General features: G+C 42.9%; 1 protein-coding gene across 1 annotated transcript in view; it reads left to right on the top strand.

Annotated features, from left to right (window-relative positions):
* The window catches only part of SND1 (staphylococcal nuclease and tudor domain containing 1), a 967,943-nt gene that overhangs the window by 392,841 nt on the left and 560,098 nt on the right, over positions 1 to 15,004 (top strand). The window contains exon 14 of the mRNA XM_082257077.1: positions 1,934 to 2,006. Within this exon, the coding sequence (XP_082113203.1) occupies positions 1,934 to 2,006 (73 nt within the window). The remainder of the gene's footprint in view (positions 1 to 1,933; positions 2,007 to 15,004) is intronic.

The following is a 15,004-nucleotide window of genomic DNA, read 5'->3' on the forward strand; positions in this document are numbered from 1 at the left end:
AGACACCCCCGCTTGGCAACATCAGCACTTCACAAAAAACTGAAAACTTTCTAAAAATGTGTAGGAAAGAAATAAAACGCAAAACATGCTGTTAAACACATCAGCAACACATACATAAATGTGAAACTAGCCTAAATGTTGAATCCATCAGACAGTGTGGTCCTTACTGTCATATGGAGAAATCAGCAGCAAACTGATTGTAAAGTTAATTGTGTTGATTGTGCAGATGCTCATTACTTTCTGTTGCTTTTCAAGGCTGACTGTGTCTAAATCCCTGGTATCCCTGCCAGTCCCTCTGCTTTCCTAATAAAATCTGACCATGCGAAGCAGGAGAAAACAGTGGTCAGTTCTCTCTAGCTATGCTGGGAACTCATCCTGCTCTTCAATGATCAGATCTGTCCTAATGCACTCACCCTTTTCACTGGGAACGTCAGTGTTGTTTCTTCCCCAATTCCAAATGCAGCTGAAAACATTGATTGTGACCACTTATTAAAAAGTGTTTATTATATCTTTCACAAAAGTGTTGCCTTTCATTTGTATTTTAAACTGAATGGTTGTTTTACAAGGTGAGGGTTTGTGTGTTTTGTGTAGCCATCTATGCTTTGAACCAAGTGTGTTCTCCAAAAGACACCAAAATAAACAAACCAAATACAAGGGGAGTAAAAGCATAGTGAGCATAATGGGAGTTGATTTACTAAATGTAAATAAACCGTGCACTTTGCAAGTTACGTCCCGAACTTCGTAGATGAGCAGGAGATCTGATGACCTTCATGCAAGCTAAAACACATTTTTTTTTCTTTTTTCATGTGATTGGGTATTTCTTGTAAATTGAAACTTTACCTCATTTACTAAGCTCTAGAGTGGTGTTCCATCAAAGAATATAGCAACTTAAATCATTCCAGCCCTTTTTGACTACATACTGACCTGAATTATACAGTGAAAATGTAGATGTGTTCGGTCCTTAATATCTTTTGTATGTACAACACATGAGATACTAAAGAGTCATAGTCACTCAATTACCATAACATATTCTTAGCAAAATCCTATTAAAAGGGGGATTTGTGGTTCACATATATTGCAATACATGCTTAAGCTGACCAATAATTGTCAGTGATCCCTCTCTGGTCAGCCTGGAAGTTATTTGGCATCTGAACAAGCATATTTATATTTTCACTACAAAGTGCAGGTCAGTAATGATTATTTTTTTAAAGTGTTTTTATGAAAATATATCTAAAATAAACACGTATCGGAGTTGAGCTCACCAGTAATCTGATACTTTCACTTTCTTTCACAGGCTGGGGAGAAGACCTGTAAGTGAAAGTGAAATTACAGCAGAAAAAGATCAGGTCACCTCCCCTGTCGAGCAGAACTGTACTATGTGGCAGAGCTGTTGGCTTGACAGGAATACAAAACCTTTGGCAGGAAAAACACTCCCCTGTCATCTGTGTGGTTTGTGTGCAGCTGTAACAGTACTCCAAAAGCAGCACGCCACAGTGCATTTTCAAAGAGAGTTGTGATGCGAGTGGTGCACTGAGGGATATGAGTGTTTGTTCTGTATAATGTATGTGCATCGGGATGCCATTCAGAATAAATTAGTGTATTGCACTATTAGTGTTTTTAGTGTAATTCACGATTATAGTATTACAAGATGTGGTGCAGTGCATGTTAACAGGCATTATTATGTGTGCGAACAGGTGAGAATCCAGCCCAAAATACCCTTTTCAGGTTACAGTTGAATTGGACAGCATCAGAGGTGTGATGACATTCCCTCATTTGCACAGAAAGTATTAAGAATATTTTTTATCTTTTTTTTTTTTCCCTAAAATCATTCACGGTGCTGTGGGTCTGTGCATGTACTTTGTAGACTAAAGATGCATCTTAATTTTGGGCTGTAACCGCTTTGATAAATACTTGTTTTGTTCTCATTCATTAGGGCCATAAAGAATGCCAAAGGCCTTCACAGCAAGAAAGAAATTCCAATCCACAGAGTGGCAGACATCTCTGGGGTAAGAAATGATACTCATTGCAACATCTGAATGCTGTGCATCATTTTATGAACTGGTGATATATTTTGCTCACACACCATATTTTCATTGACAGTGTGTTTAAAAGGGTGCTGCAACAATTCCCATCTGGTCACAGTGTGCAAAATATATTAAATATTTCGCCAGCACACGGACACGCTTGTTTCAAAGTGCAAAACTCTTCTTGTGTAATCGCCTAACTGCTATTCTTTTTTTTTTTTTTTTTGTATTTTTTTTACATTTTCCTAAAAAAAACAACTATGCTTCCTTAGTTATGAATCTTGTGGTAAAGTCATAAAGGTTTTTTTTTTTTTTTTTTTACCTAATGCATTCTCTGCATAAAACAATCCTTTTTAAGGTTCATCTCCCCCCAGGGACTAGAGGACTACCTCCCTCCATACTTTGCCCTACCAAAGCCATCTGATCTCCCTGCAGCCCCTGAGCCTTCTGCTGTGGAGGCTCGGTCTAATGAGGAATCTCAGAAATCCTTTGATGGATGATGTTGCCCTTGAGAAGATATAGATAGATATATATATATATATATATATATATATATATCTATATATCTATATAGTTATACAGTAACTTAGTTTGAGAGCGTTTTGCAAGACAAGCAACATTTTTTTATACATTTTGACTTGATAAACAAGCAATGTCTTGATATACAAGTAGCGTCATGGCACAACTGAGAATAAGAGGAAACACGCCTCTAAGTGTAGCAATATGGTTACATTTAATGAAGTTACATTTAGAGACTCACATGATTGATGATTATAACAGGCACATCTAAGTATGCAGGCATCTGGGGTAAAGCTGTCCACCTAGACCATCCTCCCCTCACCGCTGTCAGTCTGCAATCATGACCTGGAAGACAACCCTGCGGTAGAGCGATCTGAAAGTGAGGCTTGAAGCTCTCGTGGAGTGCAGTGTGGAAGGGATGATGGCGGTAAGGAGGATGGTCTATGTGGACAGCTTTACCTCAGTTACATGCATACTTAGATGTGCCTCTTTTAATTAACCATGTGAGTTGCTAAATGTTGAACCTTCATTAAATATTCCCATATTTTCACACTTGGAGGCATGCCTCTCCTCTTTTATACACCGTAGTTCCTGCTGGATTTTGCTTCTAATCCCCTTGTGGAGGCTACCATCACATTGCTATATTCTACTATAAACTGAAGGACTTATAAATAAGTCAATCATTTATTCATATTTTCATTATTTGTTATGGGGAAATTCACTTTGATATACGAGTGGTTTGGGTTACAAGCATGTTTCGGAACAAATTATGCTCGCAATCCAAGGTTTTACTGTATATCTGTATAGATATATACAGATGTATATATGTGTGTGTGTGTATGTATGTATGTATGTATGTATGTATGTATATATGTATATATATATATATATAATATATGTGTGTGTATGGATGTATATATTTACATGTGTGCGTTTCCACGCGTAAGCTCCAGTGGGTTGAGTAAAATGCATTAGGGGCGTGGCTTGGTGGAAGTCCAGGCTGAGACTTCTACTTTACACACAGCAGGTCTTGTTCCGATGTGCGGCTCCTGGGATCATCTGCTCTTGCATGTAGAGATCTTTGGTTGAAATGTTGGGCTGAGGAGCAGGCATGCAAAAAGTTTACCTTGCATGCCTCATGAGGGATAGAATTTAGAGGGGCTATGGACTCCCTCATGAAGGATGTCACTGGGAATAAAAGTACTAGTCTACCCTAGCACACAAACTTAGACCTCCGGCTGGAAAGACTCACCCTCCTTCGAGGCCAAGAACCGTTCCTTTCATTAAATTGAGACCTCAACCTCAAAAGCCATACCAGGTTCAACTGAAAAACCTTAAGCTGATAGGAGGTTGGAGGCCTTGACCCACCATATGTTTGCTGTGGCTGGTTTGGCACTTAGACCGGTGTTTACCATTGCCCTGGCGTCGCAAGCTATGACAGAGTGGGCAAAAACTTCTAAAGCCTCTATGGGTGCCGCTCCCCTGATTTCTAGACTGTCTCAGCGAGGGTCCTGCAGTGTATTATCTGACTGAAATGCCGGTGTGCGGGCCAGGCTTCTAAGAAGGCCTTATACGATCTTCCATTTGTGGGGGATCGCCTGTTTGAAGCCTCCCCGGATGACCTCATCAAAGGCCTCACAGGGGGAAAGAAAACTCTTCTTCCTCAGTCTTCCAAACTGCGGCAGAGTAATAAAATTAGGACATAAGGCCAAGCATCTACCTCGATGCTCCCGGGCAAAAAAAAAGGGGAGAGGAAAAAGAGGCCCGGGGGCATCAGGGGGAACTGCAAAAGGAAAAAGGGGGGCCAGGGCTTAAACCACACAAACTGTTCACATTCGGAAAACCAAAGGGGTGTAAGGAGATGCAAAGTATGGATCAGCCCCAAGTGGCTAGGGCAACTGTAAGGTAAGCATACTCAGCTGGAGTCGGAAAGTTTGATGGGATGGAAGAACAAAATGCCACGGATCTTCAGGAGCAGCGGGCATCCGCCTGTGTTGATCTCGACTGAAGGGTCTGGAGTGATCCCGCCTGGGCCGCTGGGGTCTTGGGGGGAGAGCGGGGAAAGTCTCGGGGTTGAGCAGGAAAGCAGACCAGTACGGGACATTAACTGCAGCCTTTTCCAGGAAGGAGAAAAGAGCACGCAGCTGGTCTGGAGAGTGAAGGTAGAAGTCAGTTCTGTGCTTCTTAACAATGAGATGAAAGGGATGGCCCCAGCGATAGGTGGCGTCAGCTGTGCGAATGACCTCCCAACAGTGGGCGCATCATGCCCCGGGTATGACTGGAGACATCGAAGTACACCTGAACAGAGGCTCCATCAAAGTCAATCGGTCACTGTGTCCATGCTTGACGCGGGATTTCCTCTTTAATAGTGAAAAAGTTTACTCTGCAGAGGACATAAAGTGGAGGGGGAGAGGGCCAGATGAATTTGTAGCAGCAGGGGAGGATGTTCTGGGGCCCTGAACCCCGTGGACGCGGTCCAATTCTAGTTCCGAGATAGGAGGTTTGCTTAAAAGTTGGTTGAGGATAGCTGTAACTGTGGAGTGCAAATTGGAGCCCATGGTGGCCTTGGGTATCCCTCTGAGGCCCAGGTTTTTCCACCGGTAGCGGTTCTCGCTGTCATTCAGGCGCAGCTGTACATCAACAAAATGGCGAGCAGGGCCTGTTGGTCAGCCTCCAGGGCAGAGAGGCGCAACCGTGGAGGTAGAAGTTCCCTCCAGCTTGACCACCCTTAACTCAAGGTTATCTACTTGGGCACGGACCTCCTGCAGGTTTTTAGAGAGTGCTTTAACTGTCAAGGCTGCCATGTCTTGTATATTCTCTTGAGTAGGGAAATCGGAGAGCATCTCCCTGATCCCTCTGGGAGACCGGAGAGTCTCTGGGATGAAGAAGCCCTGCTAGGGGAGTCCATCTGGGGAAGCTCAGGAGAGGGAATAGGAGAAAAGAAAATTGTGATGCTGAGCACCCTGCTCCTGCGCTCAGAACCAGGTCCCCAGGCTACCTCTATCCCGGGAACTCACACTTGGCATCCACTACGGCTAAGCTTTGCTGCCCTCTACGACCGGGGTGGTCAAAAACACTGCGAATAAAAACAAAGAAAAGGGCGCACCAGCCTAGCGCATTATCCTCAGTGGGCTTTTAATGAAACAAGTTTTAAAATCAGCTACTCACAAACATGCAAAATGTTCCAGCATATCAATTCCTTAGAGCAACATCTTTGTTAAAGGTCCAATGTCTCGTGAAGACGAAGGGCTAACGCGTTTCGAGGCCGTGCCTCTGAATCAGAGCCTGAAGGCCACGACTGAGTCCATGGTTTAAATATAGTGGACAAGGCCTCCACATGACCCTCAAGGTTGTGGGAGGAGATACCACCCTTGTGGGCGTGGCTAGACAACCAATTACCCAAACCATAACATAGATACAACACTCTACAGATCTATATGCTGAGCTTCCACGATGATGACCATTTGCACACAACTTTCATACAAAATAAATCATAATAAATAGTAGGTAAATACTAGTGGTGCTCAGCAACTTCAGAACGAAGCAGATGATCATCCTCGCTCAGGAAATGCACAGCACCAAGGGACAGAAATCACAGCATAACTCACAGCAATTGCTGATCCTTCCAACAATACAATGGTCACCAAAGGCCCAATGGCTAAATAAGTGTGCATAATCGATATATAGGGCAATTATATAATGTGCCCATGGAGATTGAAATAGATGCTGCTGTATTTGATGGACATCTAATAGCGATGGCAGAGATGGTGGTTACCTTTGCTGTTACCATAATAACTGCTGATTTGATTGTGCTGCCATAACGATGTGTCTACATAGTGCAGCGATGTATACAAGTGGTGGAACGCACGCCATCCATACTTGGAACAGCTGTACGTTCCACCGCAATGATGTCACTTCCGCCCGTCCGGATATCCGGGCGGTGGAACGCAAGCCACCGGTACCGGAAGAGCCAAGCGTCCTGGAGAGGCACCAGCAGAACGTCATCCCGATGCCCTAAAGCAGGGGTAATGAATTAAAATTCAAGGAGGTCCGGTCGCCAAAATTTTCTTTGGCCCGAGGTCCGAATCTGAAGTCTGTGCTTTGACTCAGAAAGATGGGCAAAACAAAACTTGTCCATCAGCGTTGCTCTTAACATAAAATATGCCCATTAGAGTGCTCCTTAACATAAAATGTGTCCATCAGCGTGCCCCTTAACATAAAATGTGTCCATCAGCGTGACCCTTAACATAAAATAAGGGGCACTCTGATGGGCACATTTTGTTAGGTTGCACTCTAATGGGCACATTTTATGTTAAGGGGCACTCTGATGGGCACATTTTATGTTAAGGGGCACTCTGATGGGCACATTTTACACATTTTTTGTTAGGGGGCACTCTGATGGGCATATTTTATGTTATGGGGGCACTCTGATGGGCAAAACAAAACGTGTCCATCAGCGTTGCTCTTAATATAAAATATGCCCATTAGAGTGCACCCTAACATAAAATGTGTAAAATGTGCCCCCTAACATAAAATGTGCCCATCAGCGTGCCCCTTAGCATAAAATTTGCCCATCAGCGTGACGCTTAACATAAAATAAGGGGCACGCTGATGGGCACATTTTATGTTAGGGGGCACTCTGATGGGCATTTTATGTTAAGGGGCACTCTGATGGGCACATTTTATGTTAGGGGGCACTCTGATGGTCAAAACAAAACATGTAAATCAGCGTTGCTCTTAACATAAAATATGCCCATCAGCGTGACCCTTGACATAAAATATGCCCATTAGAGTGCCCCTTAACATAAAATATGCCCATCAGTGTGACCCTTAACATAAAATATGCCCATTAGAGTGCCCCTTAACATAAAAAATGCCCATCAGCGTAAAATAAGGGGCATGCTGATGGGCACATTTTATGTTAGGGGGCACTCTGATGGGCACATTTTTTTTTATGGGGCACTCCAATGAACACTACAAAATATGCCCATCACTTTAAAAACCTCTCATCAGCTTTAAGTGCAGCTTTAAAATTGGGGACCACATTGCTTTTTCCCCTTGTGCTCCACATACCTGAAGCCAGTAGTCGAGCCAGGAGCCACGAGCAGCAGGGGGCGGGGCGCGCACATAATGTTACGCCCCAACTCGCTGCCCGGCTGAATGGAAGCCGCAGTAAGGAGCAGGGGGCGGGGCGCGCACGTGACGTCACGCCCCTACTCGCGGCCCGGCAGGACACCGGCTGGGAGTGAGCCGGTGTAAGGAGGGGGCGTGGAGCACACACAGCACGTCACTGGTTGCTGGGACACCCGCGGTCCCAGCAAACCAGTGACTGATAACAGGAGGCAGCCTCGCGGTCCGGGCGGAAGCATCGTGCGGGCCGCCAATGGACCGCGGGCCGCCATTTAGTGACGGCCGCCCTAAAGGATAGGACATCTGAACTTGCGACATAGGCCTCCCTGCTCTCATAGTACCCGCCGTACCTTGCAGTCCCTTGGTACATACTAGAATACCTGTGCGAGGAGGATAAATACCTCACTTGGGAGGATCCGACAGTTGTATATACACATGCATGTAAATAAAAACTATTACAATAAGATTCCATATCATATAACAGAGAAATGTCAGATGTAAATAAAGAATATTGTCATTATTCTTGAATCCCTGATTGGTCCAATAAAATATATTATCGTGACCCAAATATACATTCATAATTAAAAATATATATGCATATGTTAAAAACATTCAATTAATAAAATCTTATATTGAGAGTGGTAAAAATGAGACTCTAAAATTATATATAAATATATAAAAAACTCTCAGTATCAAAACCATGGTTGGAAATAAAAGGTGTATAGACTTTAATGTATATACTATAATATACTTATAAAATAGATATAATTCAACACGCCGACTTGGCGCACCAAATCTCCTCCAAAATCCTAAAATCAAAAAATGCAGATGAAAATACAAAATGACTCAAGATGTTATAGCACACCCTGGATCTCAAAATCTTCATTCAGGCCTTCAGGGGTCATGGACCCTAGGGTGAAGATCCAATACGATTCTCTCCTACAAAGTTTTTGGAATCTGGCTCCTTGGATATTGATTCAATGCCAAAGATCCTCAGGCCCAATGGGGTCTCGTGTCACGTGGGAACACTGTATATAACTGGTTGCTAAGGAGTGGGCCTGGAACGATGAGTCATTAGCTGTCATAATTTCTTTTGTTCACTGACGGACACAGCTTCAAGTCTTCAGACCAATTGAGCTTTGTTGTCTCACTCCTGAAGAGAGAGCAGAATAAAGCCCATTTCGTCAGTGAACCTCAGAAAAAAGGATTTTACGGTAATACAGAAATCCAGTATTCTCTTTCGTTCACTGACGGACACAGTGCCCTGTCGTTTAGACCATTGGGCTTTATGCTGCTCTCTCTTCAGGAGTGAGACAGCATAAAGCCCAATAGTCTTAACATTCTACGAGGAGGGTTAGCTGTGAGCTAGACAGTGGGAGACCAGTGGATGTGGTGTACCTGGATTTTGCTAAGGTGTTTGATACAGTTCCCCACAAACGGTTAATTTGTAAATCTACAGGTCTACAGGCATCGACCACAAGGTTTGCTCTTGGATACGGAACTGGTTAAAGGGGCATGTCCAAAGGGGGGTAGTAAATAATGCATTCTTGGGCTGGTCTGAGGTGGCAAGTGGGGTCCCCCAAGACTCAGTTCTGGATCCAATTTTGTTCAATTTATTCACAAATGGCATTGAGGAGTGGGCCAGTAGCTCAATCTCAGTGTTTGCAGATGACATAAAATTGATCAGGGCAATAACTTCACATCAGGAGGCAGAAATCTTGCAGAATGACCTGAACAAAATAACAGAGTGGGCAACTACATGGCAAATGAGGTTTAATGTGGAAAAGTGCAAGGTATTGCACTTGGGGACTAATAATGTATTGGCAAAATGCACGCTGGGGGGGGGGGGGCTCTGGGGGTATCAAAAATGGAGAAAGATCTGGGAGTCTTAGTAGCAGATACACTTAACAATTGTATGCAATATCAAGCTGCGGCTGCCAGAGCTGGCAGAATCTTAGCATGCATAAGGAAGGGGATGTATTCCAGAGACAAAACTATAATCCTTCCACTTTATAAATCACTGGTCACACCACATCTGGAGTATTCTGTCCAGTTCTGGTCACCAGTACTCAGAAGGGATGTGTTGGAGCTGGAGAGAGTACAGAGAAAAGCAACAAAACTTATTAAAGGATTAGAGGACGTTAACTACGAAGAGCGTTTAGAAGTGCTTGATTTATTCTCCCTGTAGAAGAGACGCCTGAGAGGGGACATGATGGCAATTTACAAATACCTCAACGGTGATCAGAGCATAGGAAAAAAAACTATAAAGTCGCAAAGAATGCATGAGGACACAAGGCCATACAATGCGTTTAGAGGAGAAGCGTTTTAACCTCAGGCTACACAGGGGGTTCTTTACAGTAAGGTCTACAAGACTGTGGCATTCCCTACCACAAATGGTAGTAACTGCGGGGAGTATGGCTACTTTTAAAAGACTTGTGGACCTACATCTCAATGATAAAAACATTCACGGGTATGGGAAATGATCACACCTACACAGGTTGAACTGGATGGGCTATTTTCTTTATTCAACCTCAACTACTATGTAACTATGTCTGATGATGAAGCTGTGTCCATTAGTGAACCTCAGAGAAAAGGATTTTACGGTAAGACAAAAATCCATTTTTTTCTGATGCCAGCTTTGGCGGCCAATTGAGCTGCAGGCTGCCTCAAGTTTTTTGTTTTTATGCAGGCATGTTGGCGCATTTTTGCTGTTGCCCAAGCCTCAATTTGACTGCTTTTGGACGTCCAGTAGTTTCTGAATCATGTGGCCCTCAACAAAGTTTTGAAATTTGTACTGGCATAAAATCCTTAGAGTATGAGGGACACAGGTCTCATTCCTCTATTTGTGGTCTTGCTTTCAGTGCTGCTTTAATACAAAACTGAGGCATGCTGGAATCGGAGGGAGTATACCAGGCTTGATCACGGTTTGCAGTTTGCTAGTGTCCAAGTCCCTCTGTAGTTGTCAGTATAACCTAATAGTTTCTGAATCTTGTGACCCTTAAGGAACTTGAAGAAAAGGATTTTACAGTAAGTACAAAAATAAAATTTTCCCGATGCTTAGACAGCTTCCTATAGAAGAGATCACACTGGCTCAGCTTGCAATTGTGTGTGATTTGCTAATCATTCTGTGATTCCTATGTGATGATAGTCTTCTACCGAAGCCAGCTTTTCATTGCCATGAGCCTGCTGTGCAGTGGGATTCTGTTATGCAGCTGCCCTCACTGTTAATTGCACAGTCAGAGTTAGGAATCCAGTAATCGGCTGACAAGGCTGAAACATGTTTTTTAGCAACTGGAACAAATCATGTCTTCGTAATTATAGACTATACTAAAATCCCAAATGTGATATTACATTTAAAACAGGAAGTCATAGTTCTGAGAATGTCATGCTAATCAAATTTTGTATGTACTTTCTACAGTTAGCCCCATTTTCAGTGTAGATTTTTAATGTAGATTTTGAATGTCCAAGGCTTTAGTGCCAGTTTGAGTCTTGAAATTAATCCTTAAACCTCTCATTTCAGATGGATTGGTTATAAGGCCTCCTGCAAATCACCATTACTGCTACTTTGTTTTCCTTGATTAAGTGTATCATAAAAATTCCTCAGGCATTAAGTTAGCAAGCAAATATATTGATATGCAATATTTCCCTGTGCTGTGACCCTCAGCTTCTATAATTCAATGGAAAGCTATTGGAATGGATGCACTATTGTGCCATGCTATTGTAGGTACATATTGTAGCTAAATAAAATGCTGTAAAAGAATGCTATTGAAACTATGCTGTTCACTGGTTTCTCTCAAGTTTTTGGTCATTGGTCTACTTTCTAACTAGGGTTGTTTGTGAGCCTGAGTCTCTCTGTCATACTCTTGATGCTACAAAAAAGTGCAATCTGGAATACATTGTGGGCAAGTATCTATAGAAATATCCACTGCAGCAATACATAAGTATTGGTATGCCTTTCCCATTTTATGCCTGTATGTATGTGTGTACTTGTGCTCATTGTGATAGCCTCGACAAAGCCATTACTAACATCTGAGCGCACAATAAATTCAAACACATCAGATCACTGGTAGTGATTACCTGAAATGGCAGTATTCTGTTACTGTTTTGTTCATCCATCTGTCAGTGAAGTGGGCTGCTATATTGACACCTATGTATTAACTGGCGTTACTGCTATATATATATATATATATATACACATACATACATACATACATACAGTGTTGTATGTGTGTATATATATATATATATATATATACCTTCCATGGTCACGTTGGCTGAATCTTTTTTTCTTTTACAGAATGTTGAAAATGGGTGGCGTTCATTTGAACCCAAAGGTAGATTCATGTAATTTTTACAGTTAGAAGATCTAATTTCTTGCCTAACAAGTAATGGGTCTTCATTAAGGCAGTTGTTGGGTGCCACAGAAATGCTTCCATTATAATGTGGTTTGTCGGACACTTCATTCATGCCTTTAGTGTTAAAACTGCAATCTTTATGGCAAGGCTTGGCACATCCCTACTTGAGGATATCAGATCTCATATACTATACAATAGGATTTGAGAGCTTTCATGTATGGTAAAGTAAAAATATTATACATTTTACATTATCCCTTGAATGGAGATTCTAGAGCCACACTAGTGAAGTTTTTTTGTGTAGCTGTGTTTGAGATATTCAAAATGAGAGAGCTGATCAAGGTAAATATTGAGTTTAGTTAATAAAAATATTAGGTGCTTAAATATGATCATAAGGTGCTTTGGGTTGGGGGGGGGGGCAGAGCCATGTTGAGGGCCTGGTGTGGTTTTGGTGGGGGGGATCATTCGCTTGTTGGCTCCCTTTTCTGACTCGCCAGGCTGCATGCTCGGATAAGGGTATGGTATAGATGGGGGGGGGGGGGGGCACATGTGTTTTTTTTTTTTTAATTTTCTGTTCTAGGGGTCCCTTCCAAATCCATACCAGATCCAAAGTGGGACCCCACGCCATTTTTTTTAGCATGCAATTCTTTTTTTTTTTTACATTCAGGTGTTAGCGGGCAACCCTGCTTACAGCTGATGATTCATCCCTGAAGAGCGCAGTAACCGGCTTCCCGACCCGCTCCTTAGCAACCAGCTATATACAGCCTTTTTTAAAGAGGAGATAAAAAAAAGCTGAATATTGCACCCAAGATACTAGCCGACACTAGCTTAGGTGCAAACTGGAACTGTCTTTATTGTAAACTCACACAAAATATATATAGTACACCTGATCAGTTACGGGCTTGATAACATTACCGTAAAAATACAAACTGTAGCACATATAAGGAATCAGCCAAAATAAACCGTTTACTAATCCACATCCAGCAACTAATAGCTGAAACTGATCTAATTAACATAGCATGAACTAATTAACAAGTCACTTAAACAAGCCCAAGTGCCCAGATTGTTCAGCACCCAGCCCACAACCCTGGATACACAAAGTACATTACACATTATCATAAGCATAAACACATAACATCCCACAATGGTTCGATAACCAGCTAAAGTGGTCACATTATTACATCTCCAAGAAATGAGCAGACAAACAATAGGTGCTCTCTAACAATGTGAAAATGTGCAGACACACAATGGGAGAGACCTATTTAGCAATAAACACATAACACCTTAATAAAAAGACTATAGCAGGAGACCCCAGTATCAGGTTGGTTTGAGCTGATTATATTAACCTCTACTCTGAATCTAACAGTATAAAGCAGTTATCGCTGGTTTGGGCACAAAGGAACCAAATCTGTATCCCAGGCCAGGAGTCTGTGTGTTTCGGGGAGACAGTCCCGAATCCGAAGCAAGACTACTCCAAGGGTCCCCCAGGCACATACCTCCCAAGAATAGAGCCCCCTCAAAAGCCATGGTCCATAGTCAGTAGGCAAGTCCTCTTCAAAAAACCCTGTCCTGGTTAGGTTCTGTCACACACTGATGTAACTATGCCTATACCATACCTGTCCAATGCCTCTGAAATTTGGAAATCACTGAAGTAGGCAATTGCTGATTTAGGGATCTTCACTTGCTTTTAGTTCCGCTCCAAGCAGCTGCCGTGCTGTATTTTGAGCATAGGTGGTCAGATGCTTGGTATAGGCGCCATTTGAGGAATGCTTTACACCAGGGCTCAAAATTTCAAATCCGAAGCTACTAGGCAGGCCTTAAGGGTTACTTGCCACCAGTTGCCCCACCTATAGGAAACGCCCCCCCCCCCCCCATCATGTGACCATAAATAAGACCTGCTATGCCTTGTAGTCCTATATGAGACCCCCCCGAAATCATGTGACCATGAATTAGACATGCTGTGCCTTGTAGTCCTATATGAGCCCCCCGCCCTTAGCCATGTGACTAGAAATATGGAATGCTGAGCCATGTAGTCCTATAGGAGACGCCCCCCCCCTCCCATCATGTGACCATAAATAGACATGCTGTGCCTTGTAGTCCTATATGAGACCCCCCCCCCCCTTAGGCATGTGAATAGAAATATGGAATGCTGAGCCTTGTAGTCCTATAGGAGACGCCCCCCCCCCCCAACCACGTGACCATAAATAAGACATGTTGAGCCTTGTAATCCTATATTAGACCTGCACTGTAACATCTTTCATTTGAATTGCCCGGCGCTCAGCTTCACACATAGTCCCGCCTCCTGGCTCGGCCCCTATGATAGACGTCACATGTATCGGCGGTGTTCTGTCTATCAAAGGAGCCAAGCTAGGAGGCGGGACTACGTGTGAAGCTGAGCGCCCGGCAATTCAAATGAAAGATGTTACAGTGCAGCAATCATTTTCCACTCGCAAAATGCGAGCAGGCGAGTGGAAAATTTGAGGGCTGCTTTACCTTATCTGAATGTAAATTGTTCTGATTGGATGCTGTGGAAAGGCAGGGTGGTGATGGCGCTGGAACCAGAAGTTGAGATCACTGAAGTAGCGGTGTCATCAGTGATTTTTGGCTTCCAGAGGTGTCAGCTAGGTATTTTATATGCATATTTATGCGTAGGTGTTATAGCGAACCTTCACCCTTAAATATGTCATGTTGCTCTGCCTTATCCCCCCTCCTTATTTTATTCTTTTTATTTACTTTTTAGGATAAGTTAAAAAAAAAAAATGCACATTTTTTATCTTTCGTTCATTGACGGACACAGCTCCTGATTTTCTTAACCATTGGGTTATACTGCCCCCTACAGGAGTAGGACACTATGCAGAAAAAAAGTTTGGCTACGCCTTTGGGCAGTCCCAGGGGGTATACTCCCTCTCTCTGCTATACGTACTAAGGTTTCCTTGCTGGGATCTCTGGTCCTGGCAATTTTTTCTTTTTAGATAACGT

The sequence above is a fragment of the Pelophylax lessonae genome, assembly GCF_965119305.1.
Source record: "Pelophylax lessonae genome assembly, chromosome: 4".
Taxonomy (NCBI): Eukaryota; Metazoa; Chordata; class Amphibia; order Anura; family Ranidae; genus Pelophylax; species Pelophylax lessonae.